The sequence below is a fragment of the Colius striatus genome, chromosome 28, assembly GCF_028858725.1.
Source record: "Colius striatus isolate bColStr4 chromosome 28, bColStr4.1.hap1, whole genome shotgun sequence".
NCBI lineage: Eukaryota > Metazoa > Chordata > Aves > Coliiformes > Coliidae > Colius > Colius striatus.
Window position 1 is genome coordinate 582,172 of NC_084786.1, and position 12,235 is coordinate 594,406.

At 55.8% G+C, this 12,235-nt stretch overlaps 1 protein-coding gene across 1 annotated transcript; it reads left to right on the plus strand.

The window, feature by feature from the left end:
- Positions 1–902: 902 nt before the first annotated feature.
- LOC133628077 (acrosin-like) lies at positions 903–9,329 on the plus strand. The gene is made up of 8 exons (XM_062015977.1): positions 903–920; positions 1,044–1,133; positions 6,120–6,184; positions 7,148–7,348; positions 7,538–7,806; positions 8,297–8,442; positions 8,758–8,988; positions 9,252–9,329. The coding sequence occupies exons 1-8, from the start codon at positions 903–905 to the stop codon at positions 9,327–9,329; spliced, it is 1,098 nt and encodes a 365-aa protein (XP_061871961.1).
- The last annotated feature ends 2,906 nt before the right edge of the window (positions 9,330–12,235 follow it).

Sequence of the window (12,235 nt, forward strand, 5' to 3'; positions counted from 1 at the left end):
GTCACTGCCCTGCCTGGTCCCGCCCTCCCTGAGGCGCTGCCGCCTCTGATTGGCTGCGGGGCTGTCACTGCGCTGCCTGGGCCCGCCCTCCCTGAGGCGCCGCCGCCTCTGATTGGCCGCCGCTCACACGTCAATCAGGGCTGCGCCCGCCTGCTGCGCTGCCATTGGCTGTGCGGGGCTCTGGCTCCCCTCTGGGCAGCCGCTGTCGGGGCCTGAGGGCTCCTGTGGCCGCAGCAGGCGGGTGGGACCCTCAGCATGGGGCTGCTGGGCCTCAGGCGCAGGCTGTGTGCAGGGGCACGAGGGAAGCGCTGCTCAACCCTGAGACCCGGCACAGCGCCATGGGGCTGCTGGCCAGCTGACAGCCCCCTTCTCTCTGCTCCCTCCAACGTCTGTCCCCTGCAAACAGGACGCCCCCACCAATGCCCTTGGTGCTGGGTGACAGGGGCTTGTCCCCAAGGGCTGGCCCAGCAGGTTGGAGAAGCCTGGCAGAGGCGGGTGCCCGGGAGCAGACACCCCCCAAAGCACCAGCGTCCCCTCCCGTGGGGCCTGGGCTGAGGACTCAGGACGGGGTGTCTGTCCCAGGGCCAGGCAGGATGCAGCGAGGGCCAGAGACAGAGCCGGGGGGACGACTGGCCCGTGGGCAGGAGAAGAGTGTCGGCAGGAGGCTTTGGGGCAGGAAGGGTGCTTTTTGCTGGTCTTGGGCACTACCTTTCTCCTGAGAAGTCCAGCCCCCAGCTGGTCAGTCCAGGGCTTTGCCCACCTTGCTTGGGGTCATCGGTGCCCTTTTTCCCCCCAGCCCCTGCCAGAGAGACGTGTGGTGCCCAAGGGGCTCCCGTTACAAACTGCTTCACTGCCTGGTGAATCTGCTGAGCAGGGAGCAGCCTTGCTGGGAGCTCCCCGCCATGGCGTTCATGGTCCAGGTGAGCCTGGTTGCTGGGAGGAGATGAAGGGGAGACCGGTCAGTGGGGCAGAGGGTGAGTGCTGGGTGTGTTTCAGCTCCTGGCCTGCCCTGACATGAGCCCTGTGATGAACGTGCCCTGCAGCTGGAACCGAGGTACCTGGGGAGCGAGAGCAGCATGATGCGGTGCCTGGTGCTCAGAGCCCTCAGCGCCCTCTGCCATGAACCCGCGATGGTGAGCAGGGGGCAGCCGCTGGAGCCGTGCTGGGGGCCTGGGGCTGAGTGAGGGGAGCTGGGGACACACAGCTGGGGCTTGGCTGTGCTTTGGGAGCTCTGGCAGCTGCTGCCAGCCCTCCTGCCTCCCCAGTGGCCTCCCCAAGCCCTTCGGGGCAGGTCTTTGGCTTCTGGGTCCCGAGGCTGCAGTGTGGGGTGGTTTGGGCAGTGCAGCTTTTGAGGCTTCAGCTGTTGCACACAGGCCAGAAGGACGTGGATCATGCAGAGAGCTGCTGGCAGATGCAGGTGGGGAGGTGGTTGAGTTGAGCCTCTACTTGCTCAGAAAGATGCTCCAGGCCTGTTGTAACGGTGCAAGCAATATTCATCCAAAGATGTAGAGAAGCCAGGTAATGCACATGCAGAGACACACAGGCAATGTAATGCCACCAACAGTGTTGACTCAAACCCTTCCTTTGCCAGCTACTTCCTCAGATGCTTCTTGCACCCCTGTGATCACCCAGGGCCCCATTGATTACCTTGCAGCAGCTGTTTCTGATAATTGGAAGTAGCTTGCCAGCTGCATTAACTTGTCCCTACCATCTTTATTCAAGCTGGCTGGTCCATGTCACATTTGTGCCTACAAACCCGCTGCTGAGCTGCAGACAGGCAAGTTCACGCACCCAGGTAGGGACCCTGGCTGTGGTGCCCTGAGGTGCAGCTGCTGAGCTGCTGTTCCCACCACGCTAAAGAAAGAGAAGATGATTTCTGTTTGCTGGTGAAAGCAACACAGGGGATGGCTTTGTCTGTGTTGGGTTCCCTTGCTCAAATCCCTTCCTTCAGATGCCTTCGTTTCCCTCAGTCACGTCTGTGACTGATCCCAGCAGCCCAGTGACTCTCCTGTGTGGTGTGTGGAATCCAGCTGTGCATTTGGGGAAGGGAGATGGGGGACACATGCCCTTGTAAACACGGTCATAAGAGGCATCAGGAGTTTATTTTCATCAGTGATCTTTACAACTTTCCTGTTCCTTGTTCCATCTTTTCCTCGTGATCACTGTTCATGTCTTTTTGACATGACATTTGCAGTGCTGCTTCTCCTCCTAACCTTGGGGAATTTCAGTCAGCTCTGTTGGGAGTGTTTTGTATGTGTTCCATTGAGCTTCTGCAGGAAATCTCAGGTGGGTTTTTTTCTGCTCCCATGAACAGCCATGAATGAAAGCATTTGCTACAAGGTGCCATTGAGTCAGCATCACTCAGCTTTCTTTCCACGATTTTGAGAGCAACCTGGACTTTGCTTTACTTGTACCCACCAGTCTGTTTGGTGACACAATGAAGAAGCCAACTTCTACAGCTAATTAATAACTTTTACTCACTGTAGCAGCCATTCTGGCTCTTCTTTATGGCTCAGGAAAGGAGAGGGGAGTTACCACAATTAAAACAAGGAGGTAAGATTCAGCCAAGTCAGAAGTGCCTGATGTATTCATAGGATGGACTTCTTGGGATGCTTGCACAGCCTGTTTGAGTTTGTCTCTGACTGGGACGTGTAGTCTTGGAGAAAGGAGCACGGCTCAGAAATGTGCTTCCACCTGAACTCACTTGGCTCATCGGTGCTGCAGGGCCCAGGTTGTGGTTTTGGGGTCAGTCCAGTTCCTGTGTGTGTGAGCCAACATCCAGGCCTGACAAGGTCGTAGTGGTGAGGCACAGTGCAGCTGGAGCTCTTAGCCAGGCTGGTAATTCATCTGCAGAGCCAAGTCTAAACTACCAAGGTGTAATACAGAGCACTGTGTGGAGAACTATTCCAAATCATTTGCCAGGCAAAACTGTGACTGAGCGGCAGTCCGAAGTACTTTTGGGTTACAGTTGGTGTGTTGGCAGTCTCCACCTGTCCTTTTGTGATTGCCTCTTCTCTCCATTTCTCTACAAAGAGGGTGTTTCTCCTGGGAGAGCCCCGGTGCTGAAACACTCCTGGCCTGGCAAAGATCTAGCTCAACACCTTCAAGACATGCAGCTCAAAGTCAGCAGCAACCTTGTTCTTGCAGCCTTCAGCAGAAGGGAATGTTTGCTACTGCCTTTGGGAATGCTGCTCTCAGAGATAATTGAGAGTAGCAAGAATGGGTTTGTTCTGTAAGCAGTGTGGACTGGCCAATTTGATTCTGCCAAGAGGGCAGTGATGCTGCAGATCATAGAATCATAGAATGGTAGGGCTGGAAGGGACACCCAGGTGCAGTTACCCTGTGCTGTCTGTTGTGTCCTCTGCACTGTGTGTCTGCACCTCTGTCACAGCTTGACAAGGGTGACAGGGCTCCTGGGGTCGGCGGTGCAGAAACAGAGAAGGGATGGACAGCCCATGTCCCAGAGAGTTTCAGTCTGCTGCAGGGCGAGAGGCTGCAGCTGGAGCTCAGCAGAAGGGGTGCTGGGGCAGATGCTGGGGCTGAGCTTGTCCCAGCACACCAGCTGCCTGGCTCAGCGTTGCCAGAAATGGGGCCTCCAACGCACTGTAGCTTTTAGCTGACTTTTGACAGCTTCAGCTCACCTCATCTCCAAGTCAAGTTTAGGCTTTGTCTGTCAGGGTGTCCGTTCCTCAGGATACAGCTTTTCAATCATTGCATTGATTAGGAAGGCAGCCTTGCTTGGACTGATTGGGGTGAGGATGATGTCCGCTCCCACCCCACTGTAAATGCCTGTGACGCACACAGCACTGCCTGAGCTGGGTGTCTGCAGCCTCTCTTTGCTTGGGGAGGAAAGTCAACGGAGAGGACAGTGGTTGTGAGGCAGTGTGAGAGTGGGGACAGCTGTAGGGACAGTGCCAGCAGGGCTGTACAGCCAGAGTTACGACCAGCTGCCTTTTCCCAGCAGCAGTCACCTCCCTGAGGGCTCGTTGCGGCTGTGCTGCAGGGCCTGGGCAGGGCAGCGTGCTGGAGCTCACAGAAGGAGATCAGAGCAGTCAAACAGGACTGGCATTCATGAAGCTCCTGACATCCCTCCTTGCTTCTCTGAGGAGCAAGGGCTCACTCGTTTCCCGATCGCTGTGTGAGCTGACACAGGCAGCACACGGGAACAGATACGGAACCATGGAGCAAACTCACTCTTGCACCATCTGGGGCATCTCCAACTCAGTCTCTGGGCAGAGGCAGGAGAGGGGGGACTCAGCACCGTGGAGCTTGGTCCTAACAGTAGGAGAGAGAGAAGGCAAAGACCTGCAACCTGCTGCTGTCACCTGTACATCAGGGATTGCTGCCATTTCCCACTGTGATCTCTCCCAGGGCAGGGCAGGAATGGTGAGCGTGTCTGGCGGCTGCCTCCGAGTCCATCACAGGCCTGTGCTGCCCACGCAGGGATGTGCCATCTGCTGAGCACACAGAGCAAAACAGCCAGGAGCATCCTTGCTATCTCTGGGTCCCTTGAGCATGTGCTGCGCTAAAGGGTAAAGGAATGTGGCAGAAGCCTCTTGTGTTCCAGCTTGTCCTCAGATGTCAGAGGGGCTGGGGGTGGCTGGGTTTAGGTTCTGGGCGATGCCCAACGTGACGCTGTTGCTCTGGTCACATCCAGGTGCTCTGAGCTGTCACGGTTACGGCTGTACCAGCAGTGCCCGGCACACGCGGCTCAGCCGGCTGCAGGGGCTCACACGGCCACACTCGCAGCCTGCTGCTGCCCACTGAGACACTTGTACACCCAGCTTAACCAACGGTGCAGCTGATGGAAGCAGCAGCATCTGCAGCTGCTGGTGGGCTGCCGGGGAGCCCTGTCTGCCAAAGCACCCGCAGGTGTTGAGAGTAGGAATAACGCGGGGTGAGGTCGGAAAAGCCACTCTAGATATGTCTGAGCTTTGCCAGTGAGCATTCAGTACAACCAGAGCTGAGCCAAAGGCTTCCCCAGCAGGGAGAGAGCTTCAGCCACGGGCAGATCTCAGCAGTCAGAGGCAGTCAGTGATGGAGTCTTCCCTGACTTACTCGCAATGGTGTCTTCACTTCACAGCCCCCTTTCCTAAGCCTTTTTGTAGTATTTTTCCCTTCAAGGTGGAGCTTGAGTGGCTCTGGTCACACAGACCTTGACTGTCCTTGCTGTCAAAGTCTCCTGCTCCGCTTTTGAAGGCACAGGTTAAGGCAAATGCAGAGCACACGCTCGGTGAGGGGTGGTCGCTCCTCGGTGGCCTTTGGGATGGAGCTGTGTTTTGGTATTGGAATGAGCAAAGTTCACCCAAAGGACAGCATTTGGTCAGACTGGGCCCAGGGTGAGAAGCCTACAGCTTATCAGTTCCACGTGCAGTTCCCTTCTTCTGCACTAAGCCACAGAAGCTGCCCACAGTCTCTGCTCCATGCCGGGCTCCGTGCAGGTTGCCCAGGGAACCGTGGATCCCTCACACACCAGCTGCACTCCTCCCTGGAACCCTCTCCAGTGTGACACGTTTCCTTCAGGTGTGAACAATGCTCTCCCATGAGCCCGGGGTTCACCTCTCAATTCCTGCCACTGCTGATTCCCGAGGCCGTGGCAAAGGAGGGGGAGCGCTGTGTGTGGTCACCTGTGGAGGGGGAGCACTTTGGGCCGTGCTGATGTCACAAGGGGAGTGTTCCGGAACCCACCCAGCATTGGTGACCTCAGCTGGCCAGGGGCTATAAAGCCTCACAGCGGCACAGGGAAGGTCAGTTGGGCTGAGCTGCCCTCGAGGGAAGGCGGCTCCTTCACTCGCTCCTCACGCTCCTGATTTTCTCCCAGCACTTCTTGTTTGGTGCTGGCTTCTCTTCCATTCCTGTCCTTTTTCAAAGGTAATGATGGTGGAACTTTCGGGACAGAGAAGAGCAGGTCCAGAGCGGATGAAGGCAGAGGCTGCTCCCCATCTCTGGCTGAGCTCTTGCAGCTCTCCAGGCTGGCCAGGGCTATGGGGAGAGTTGCTCTCAGCTGATTCCCATTTCTTTGCCAGTCCCTTGGGTAGGTGAGCAGAGGGGGTCAGGGTAGTGTGAGGCGTTGGGCTCAGCCTGCAGTGATGGGAAGCTCCCCCTGACTGCTGCTGTAGGGAGAGGGACAGAGGGACAAAGCTCTTCAGAGAGCGGCCGACAGTCGGCCACTGCTGCACGCAGGGTGGGCAAGGGAGGGCTGGAGAGCCGCAGGGCTCATGCCAGCCACGGGCAAGCAGCAGGTCCTCTTCAGAGAGGGTGACCTGCCATGCAGTCTTTGCAAAGGGCCTTGGGAAAGGCAGTCAGCTGGAGTCCTGTGGAGTGTGGTGTGACCTCAGGTGTCCATCCCTGCATCTGCATTCCCCCAGCTTGGACCCCTCGTGGTGCCCCACACAGAATCCCCCTGGAACCAGCAGCTCTGTGACATCAGCGCCCAGGCCGAGGCTTTCCAGGCAGTATCAGCACTACGGGCATCAGACACAGCGCTGGGGGTGACGTGCCCTTGGCTCTTGGAGCTGCCACGTGCCCTTGGCTCTTGGAGCTGCCACGTGCTGCCAGAGTGATGAAAGTTCTGATTCTCCTCGTCCTGCTGGGCCTGTGCTGCTGGCCTGTGAGTGCCTCAGTGCAAAGCTGTGGGTAAGTGGCTCTGGGAGGGAGCTTGGGCAGAAAAGAGGAGGCTGAGGGGGCATCTTCTTAATAGTTACAAACATCTAAAGGGTGGGTGTCAGGAGGTTGGGGCAGCAGTTTTTTCTGTGAGGTGAGGGAGCCCTGGCCCGTGCTGCCCAGGGAGGGTGTGGAGGCTCCTTGCTTGGAGGGCTTCAAGACCCTCCTGTGTGACCTGATCTAGGTGGGAGCTGCCTCAGCAGGGGGGTTGGACCGGATGATCTCTAAAGGTCCCTTCCAACCCCCACCATTCTGTGACTGTGTGATTCGATATGATGGGCTTCACTGGTTCCCCATGGCCATGCCACAGCTTCCCAAAGCCCAGGAGCTGGGAGCCGGGCTGCTGGGCAAAGGCAGAAGCTGGGGCGCAGGGTTCCCCGGCCCCGCTGTCCGTGCGCTGCCCGGTGGGGAGGGCAGACGGCTGCCCTGCAGCCCCAGCAGCAGCCAGCCCTCCATCAGGACACTCCTGACTTTCTGGTGACAGGAGAAGCTGCGGGACCCGGCCCTTGGCTGAGCACCACGGGCCGTTGCGCGTCGTGGGCGGCAGCGATGCCTCCCCGGGAGCCTGGCCCTGGATCGTCAGCATCCAGCTTCCCGGGGCAGTGGGCAGCGGGCACATCTGCGGAGGCTCCCTCATCCATCCCCGGTGGGTCCTGACCGCAGGACACTGCTTTGACAAGTACAGGTGAGTAGGAGCAGGGCAGGGCCGTGCCCCCAGCACTGACAGAGTTCCCGTCCCGTGCTTGGCACGGGCTGGGCTGGTGCTGTTCCTGCAGCCCGGGGCTCACGGGGCACCTGGCCTCTCCCTCGGCGAGCTGGAGGCAGGGAACTGCTGGGCTCCCTCTGAGCCCTCTGCTCCCCATCTGCCCCCCAGGAACGTCCCGACGTGGCGCATGGTGATCGGGGCCACCCGGCTGTCTGAGCTGGGCTCCGAGGCCCAAGTGCGCAAGAGCAAGCGGCTGCTGATCCACGAGAGCTACCGCAAAGGCGCCTTCGAGAACGACATCGCCCTGCTGGAGCTGGACGAGCCCGTGCAGTGCAGCGACTACGTGCAGCTGGCCTGTGTGACTCACTTCTCCGACGTGGTGGTGTCACAGCTCACAGACTGCCGCGTCGCTGGCTGGGGCTACACCGCGGAAGGCTGTGAGTGTCCCGGGAAAGCGCCTGTGTGCCTGGGGCGAGCCTGGGGAGACGGCTCGGGCTGCCCGAGGGCCGGGCTCAGGCTGCAGGCAGGGGCCTGAGCTACCTCAGGCTGCCACGATGCTGAGGGGACTTTCCATGAGGAAAGGCTGCAGGACCTGGGATGCTTTTTTGAGCCCTGGCCCAGGCTGCCCAGGGAGGGCGGGGAGGCTCCTTCCTTGGAGGTCTTCCAAACCCTCCTGGACACGTTCCTGTGTGACCTGATCTAGAGGAATCTGCTTGAGCAGAGGGGTCAGACTAGATGACGTTTAGAGGTCCCTTCCAACCCCACCATCTGGGATTCTATGATTTTGAGCCGTGGCCTAAAATCAGACAAGGGTCAAGTGCCTCTTTGGCAAGCTGCAAAGCCAAGGCTCAGGGAAGGGCTCTGCCCAGACAGGGGAGGGGAAGTGGCCCAGAGCTGCTGGGGGCTAATTCTTTGCCATGCTCACAGCTGCAGAAACATCCGACGTGCTGCAGGAGGCCAAGGTCCGCCTCATCAATGTCAAGCTCTGCAACAGCAGCGAGTGGTACGGAGGGGCTGTGCGCAGCTACAACCTGTGTGCTGGCTACCCGCGGGGCGGCATCGACACCTGCCAGGTAGGAGCAGCCACGGGCCAGCCCCGGCAGCACCCGCAGCCCTGGCCCACGTGGGGCTGCTGGGGCTCCCCAACACCCCCCTGACCCTGCTGGGGCTCCCCAACACCCCCCTCACACTGCTGGGGCTCCCCAACACCCCCCTGACCCTGCTGGGGCTTCCCAACACCCCCCTAAATCTGCTGGGGGCTCTTCAACACGCCCCTCACCATGCTGTGGCTTCCCAACATGCCCCTCACCCTGGTGAGGCTCCTCAACACCCCCCTGACCCTGCTGGGGCTTCCCAACACCCCCCTCACCCTCTGTCCTGTGCTGCAGGGTGACAGCGGGGGCCCGCTCGTCTGCAGAGCTCCACACGCCAACTTCTTCTGGCTTGTGGGCCTGACCAGCTGGGGGAAAGGCTGTGCCAGACCAAAGCAGCCTGGGGTCTACACCTCCACCCAGCACTTCTTCAACTGGGTCCAGTCACGGATTCGCTCAGGAGGAAGTGCTGCGACACTCGCCCGGCCAAAGAGGCCATCACAAGGCTCAGCCCTGGCAACAACAGCAGTGACTGAGTCCTGCTCATTCCCACTCCAGAAGCTGCTGGATTTCGTTAATTGGATCCAGCAGCTCCTGCAGTCTCTGCAGGGAAAAGTGGCTTAAGCAGCAGGACTCTGAGCACGGCTGGGTCCTGCCCCTCTCCTTCACTGGAGGTTCTCAGCAGTAGTGCTTAGGCAGTAGTCAGTAGAAGCTGTAGCTGTAGCACTGTCTTTGGACACAGTGTTGTTGGACTTTGTAAGATTGTATGAGTTTCCTGTTGTGTTTGACAGTTCATTGGCCTCTGCACCGGTGCTGCAGAAGTGCAGCAATACCTGTGCACTGGAACCTTTGAAATGGAGAGTTACTGACAGTGTTCATCAAAATTAAATGCAAAAGAAAAAGCAAAAGGCCCTGTAATGAGTGATGGTCAAAATTGTTCTTGTTGAACAAATGGAGTAGGATTTAATTCTATTATGCATATTGTTGTAAGCAGTAACTGCGTTTGTGCAAGTTTGGTTATGTTTGGTAAAACCTTGTAATAGTAGTTAAGCCAGCGCCCGGATGGTGCAACAGATAACAGAACTCCAGAGGCAGGAACGCTCAGCGACACCCAGTAACATCTTCCACCAACCTGGAGCTGGCAGATGCGTGTGGACAGCGCGTGGACACTGTCGACTGGCCAACCAGGAGCCAACTCGTCAGGGTGTCCCAGCGCGTGAACGAGTGGATAACATATATAAGCACATACGGAAAGTTTAGGAGGCAGCTGAGGAGATTCAGGCCCACGAGGGCTCCTGCTGTGTCCTGAGCAGCCGCTGCCCAACTCCTGAGGCAGAGCTCCAGGGGCAGCTGCTGGAGGTGACGGAGGAAAAGACCCCCCTGGCTGAGGAAAACCGTTTCCTATGGTTGGAAACACTTTAGTTATCCTCAGTGTGAACACAACTAGCCTTGCTCTGTATTTTCATGGATGAAGTTGCTTTGCTAATAAAGCTCCGTTGTCAAAAATGACCCAGTGCTCCCTGTTTCTGGTCAGTCATGTTTAAAGCAGTAGCTCAGGATGCCCAAGGGGAGGAGAGAGCTCTTCCTCCTCCTCTTTTAGTCTGTCCTGAATGGGAGAGAGCAATGAAGGCTTTCTTAGGGGCTGGCTTCTGAATTGGTGTGTTCTTTGACTCTTCTGTGTAGATGTTGAAATCTGCTTGGAAATACTCGTAGCTTTTGGAGTAGAAAAGAGAAAACAACTCAGAGCTTTGTGAGCTGCCACAGAGACTTGCTCCTTGGCTGGGTCAGATCCAAGTGGCAGCCACGGCCTCGTTTCCTCACAGGTGCTTTGTGCAGAACGTAGAGCTCTGGCTTCAGTTCATGAGGTCTGTCTTCTGTGCTTTTGAGACTCTTTATCTCCAGGGACTTGTAGTGGGACACGGGGCCTCTGACTTGCCAGCCCACACCTCGGCCAAGCTGGCAGTGACAAAGCTGTCAGCCAGGCAGCGATGGGTCTGGGCCTCTGTTCAATGTGGTTCCTTGCCTCTGTCCCTTCAGACAAAACAAGCCTACAAAGACACGTGTGGAGACAAGTGGATGTGAGACAAATCACTGTGAGGAAGGAACAGCGCCTTTCTGAGAGGGAAAAATGCTTTTTTTAGGGGGGAAATCGCTGCTTTGAGGCAAACTGAGGTCATCTGAGGGGAGAAAAGTCCCTTTAAAGAGGGAAAATTGCCTTTCTGAGGGGAAAAGCTGCTTTTTTGGGGTGGAAATCACTGCTTTGAAGCAAATCGAGTTCATCTGAGGGGAGAAAAGTCCCTTTAAGGTGGGAAAAACGCCTTAGGGGAAAAACTTCTTTTTTGGGATGAAAATCGCTGCTTTGTGGCAAATGAAGTTGATCCGAGGCTTTATATGAAGGAAAAAGCCACTTTACATGAGGGAAAGTCTCATTTTGAGGGGAAAAACTGCTTTTTTGGGGTGGAAATCACTGCTTTGTGGCAAATGAAGTTGATCCAAGGCTTTCTGTGAGGGGAAAAATCCACTTTGTGTGGGCGAATGTCACGTTCTGAGGTGAAAAAAATCTGTTTTGGGTTAACAATCACTGCCTTGAAGCAAATGAAGTTCATTTGAGGGGGGAAAAATCCCTTTGAGGAAGGAAAAGCGCCTTTCTGAGGGGGGAAAAATGCTTTTTTTAGGGGGCAAATCGCTGCTTTGAGGCAAACTGAGTTCATCTGAGGGGAGAAAAGTCCCTTTAAGGTGGGAAAAACGCCTTAGGGGAAAAACGTCTTTTTTGGGATGAAAATCGCTGCTTTGTGGCAAATGAAGTTGATCCGAGGCTTTATATGAAGGAAAAGGCCACTTTACGTAAGGGAAAGTCACATTTTGAAGGGAAAAACTACTTTTTTGGGGTGGAAATCACTGCTTTGAAGCAAATTAAGTTCATCTGAGGGGTGAAAATTCCCTTTGAGTCAGGAAAAGTGCCTTTCTGAGGGGGGAAACTGATTTTTGGGGTGAAAATCGCTGCCTTGAGGCAAATTAGACTCATCTGAGGAGGGAAAAATCCCTTTTAAGTGGGAAAAGCGCCCTTCTGAGGGGAAAAACTGCTTTTTGGGGTGAAAATCGCTGCTTTGAGGCAAATTAAGTTGATCCAAGGCTTTTTGTGAGGGAAAAATCCACTTTGTGTGGGGGAATGTCACGTTTTGAGGGGAAAAAAATCTGTTTTGGGTTAACAATCACTGCCTTGAGGCAAATTAAGTTCATTTGAGGGTGGAAAAATCCCTTTGAGGAAGGAAAAGTGCCTTTCTGAGGGGGAAAAATGCTTTTTTTAGGGGGGAAATCGCTGCTTTGAGGCAAACTGAGTTCATCTGAGGGGAGAAAAGTCCATTTAAGGAGGGAAAATTGCCTTTCTGAGGGGGAGAACTGCTTTTTGGGGTGAAAATCGCTGCTTTGAGGCAAATTAAGTTGATCTCAGGCTTTGTGTGAGGGGAAAAGCCACTTTGTGTGGGGGAAAGTCACATTTTGAGGGGAAAAAAACTCTGTTTTAGGGTAAAAATCACAGCCTTGAGGCAAATTAAATTCATCTGACGGGGGAGAAATCCTTTTGAGGCGGGAAAAGCGGCTCTTTGAGGGGAAAAATTGCTTTGTTGGGTGAAAATCGCTGCTTTAAGGAAAGCTGAGTTATCTGAGGGGGAAAAAATCACTTTAAGGCAGGAAAATCACTGTTCTGTGGGGAAAAACAGCTTTTTTTGGGAAAATAGCTGCTTTGAGGCAAATTAAGTTAATCTGAGAGGGGAAA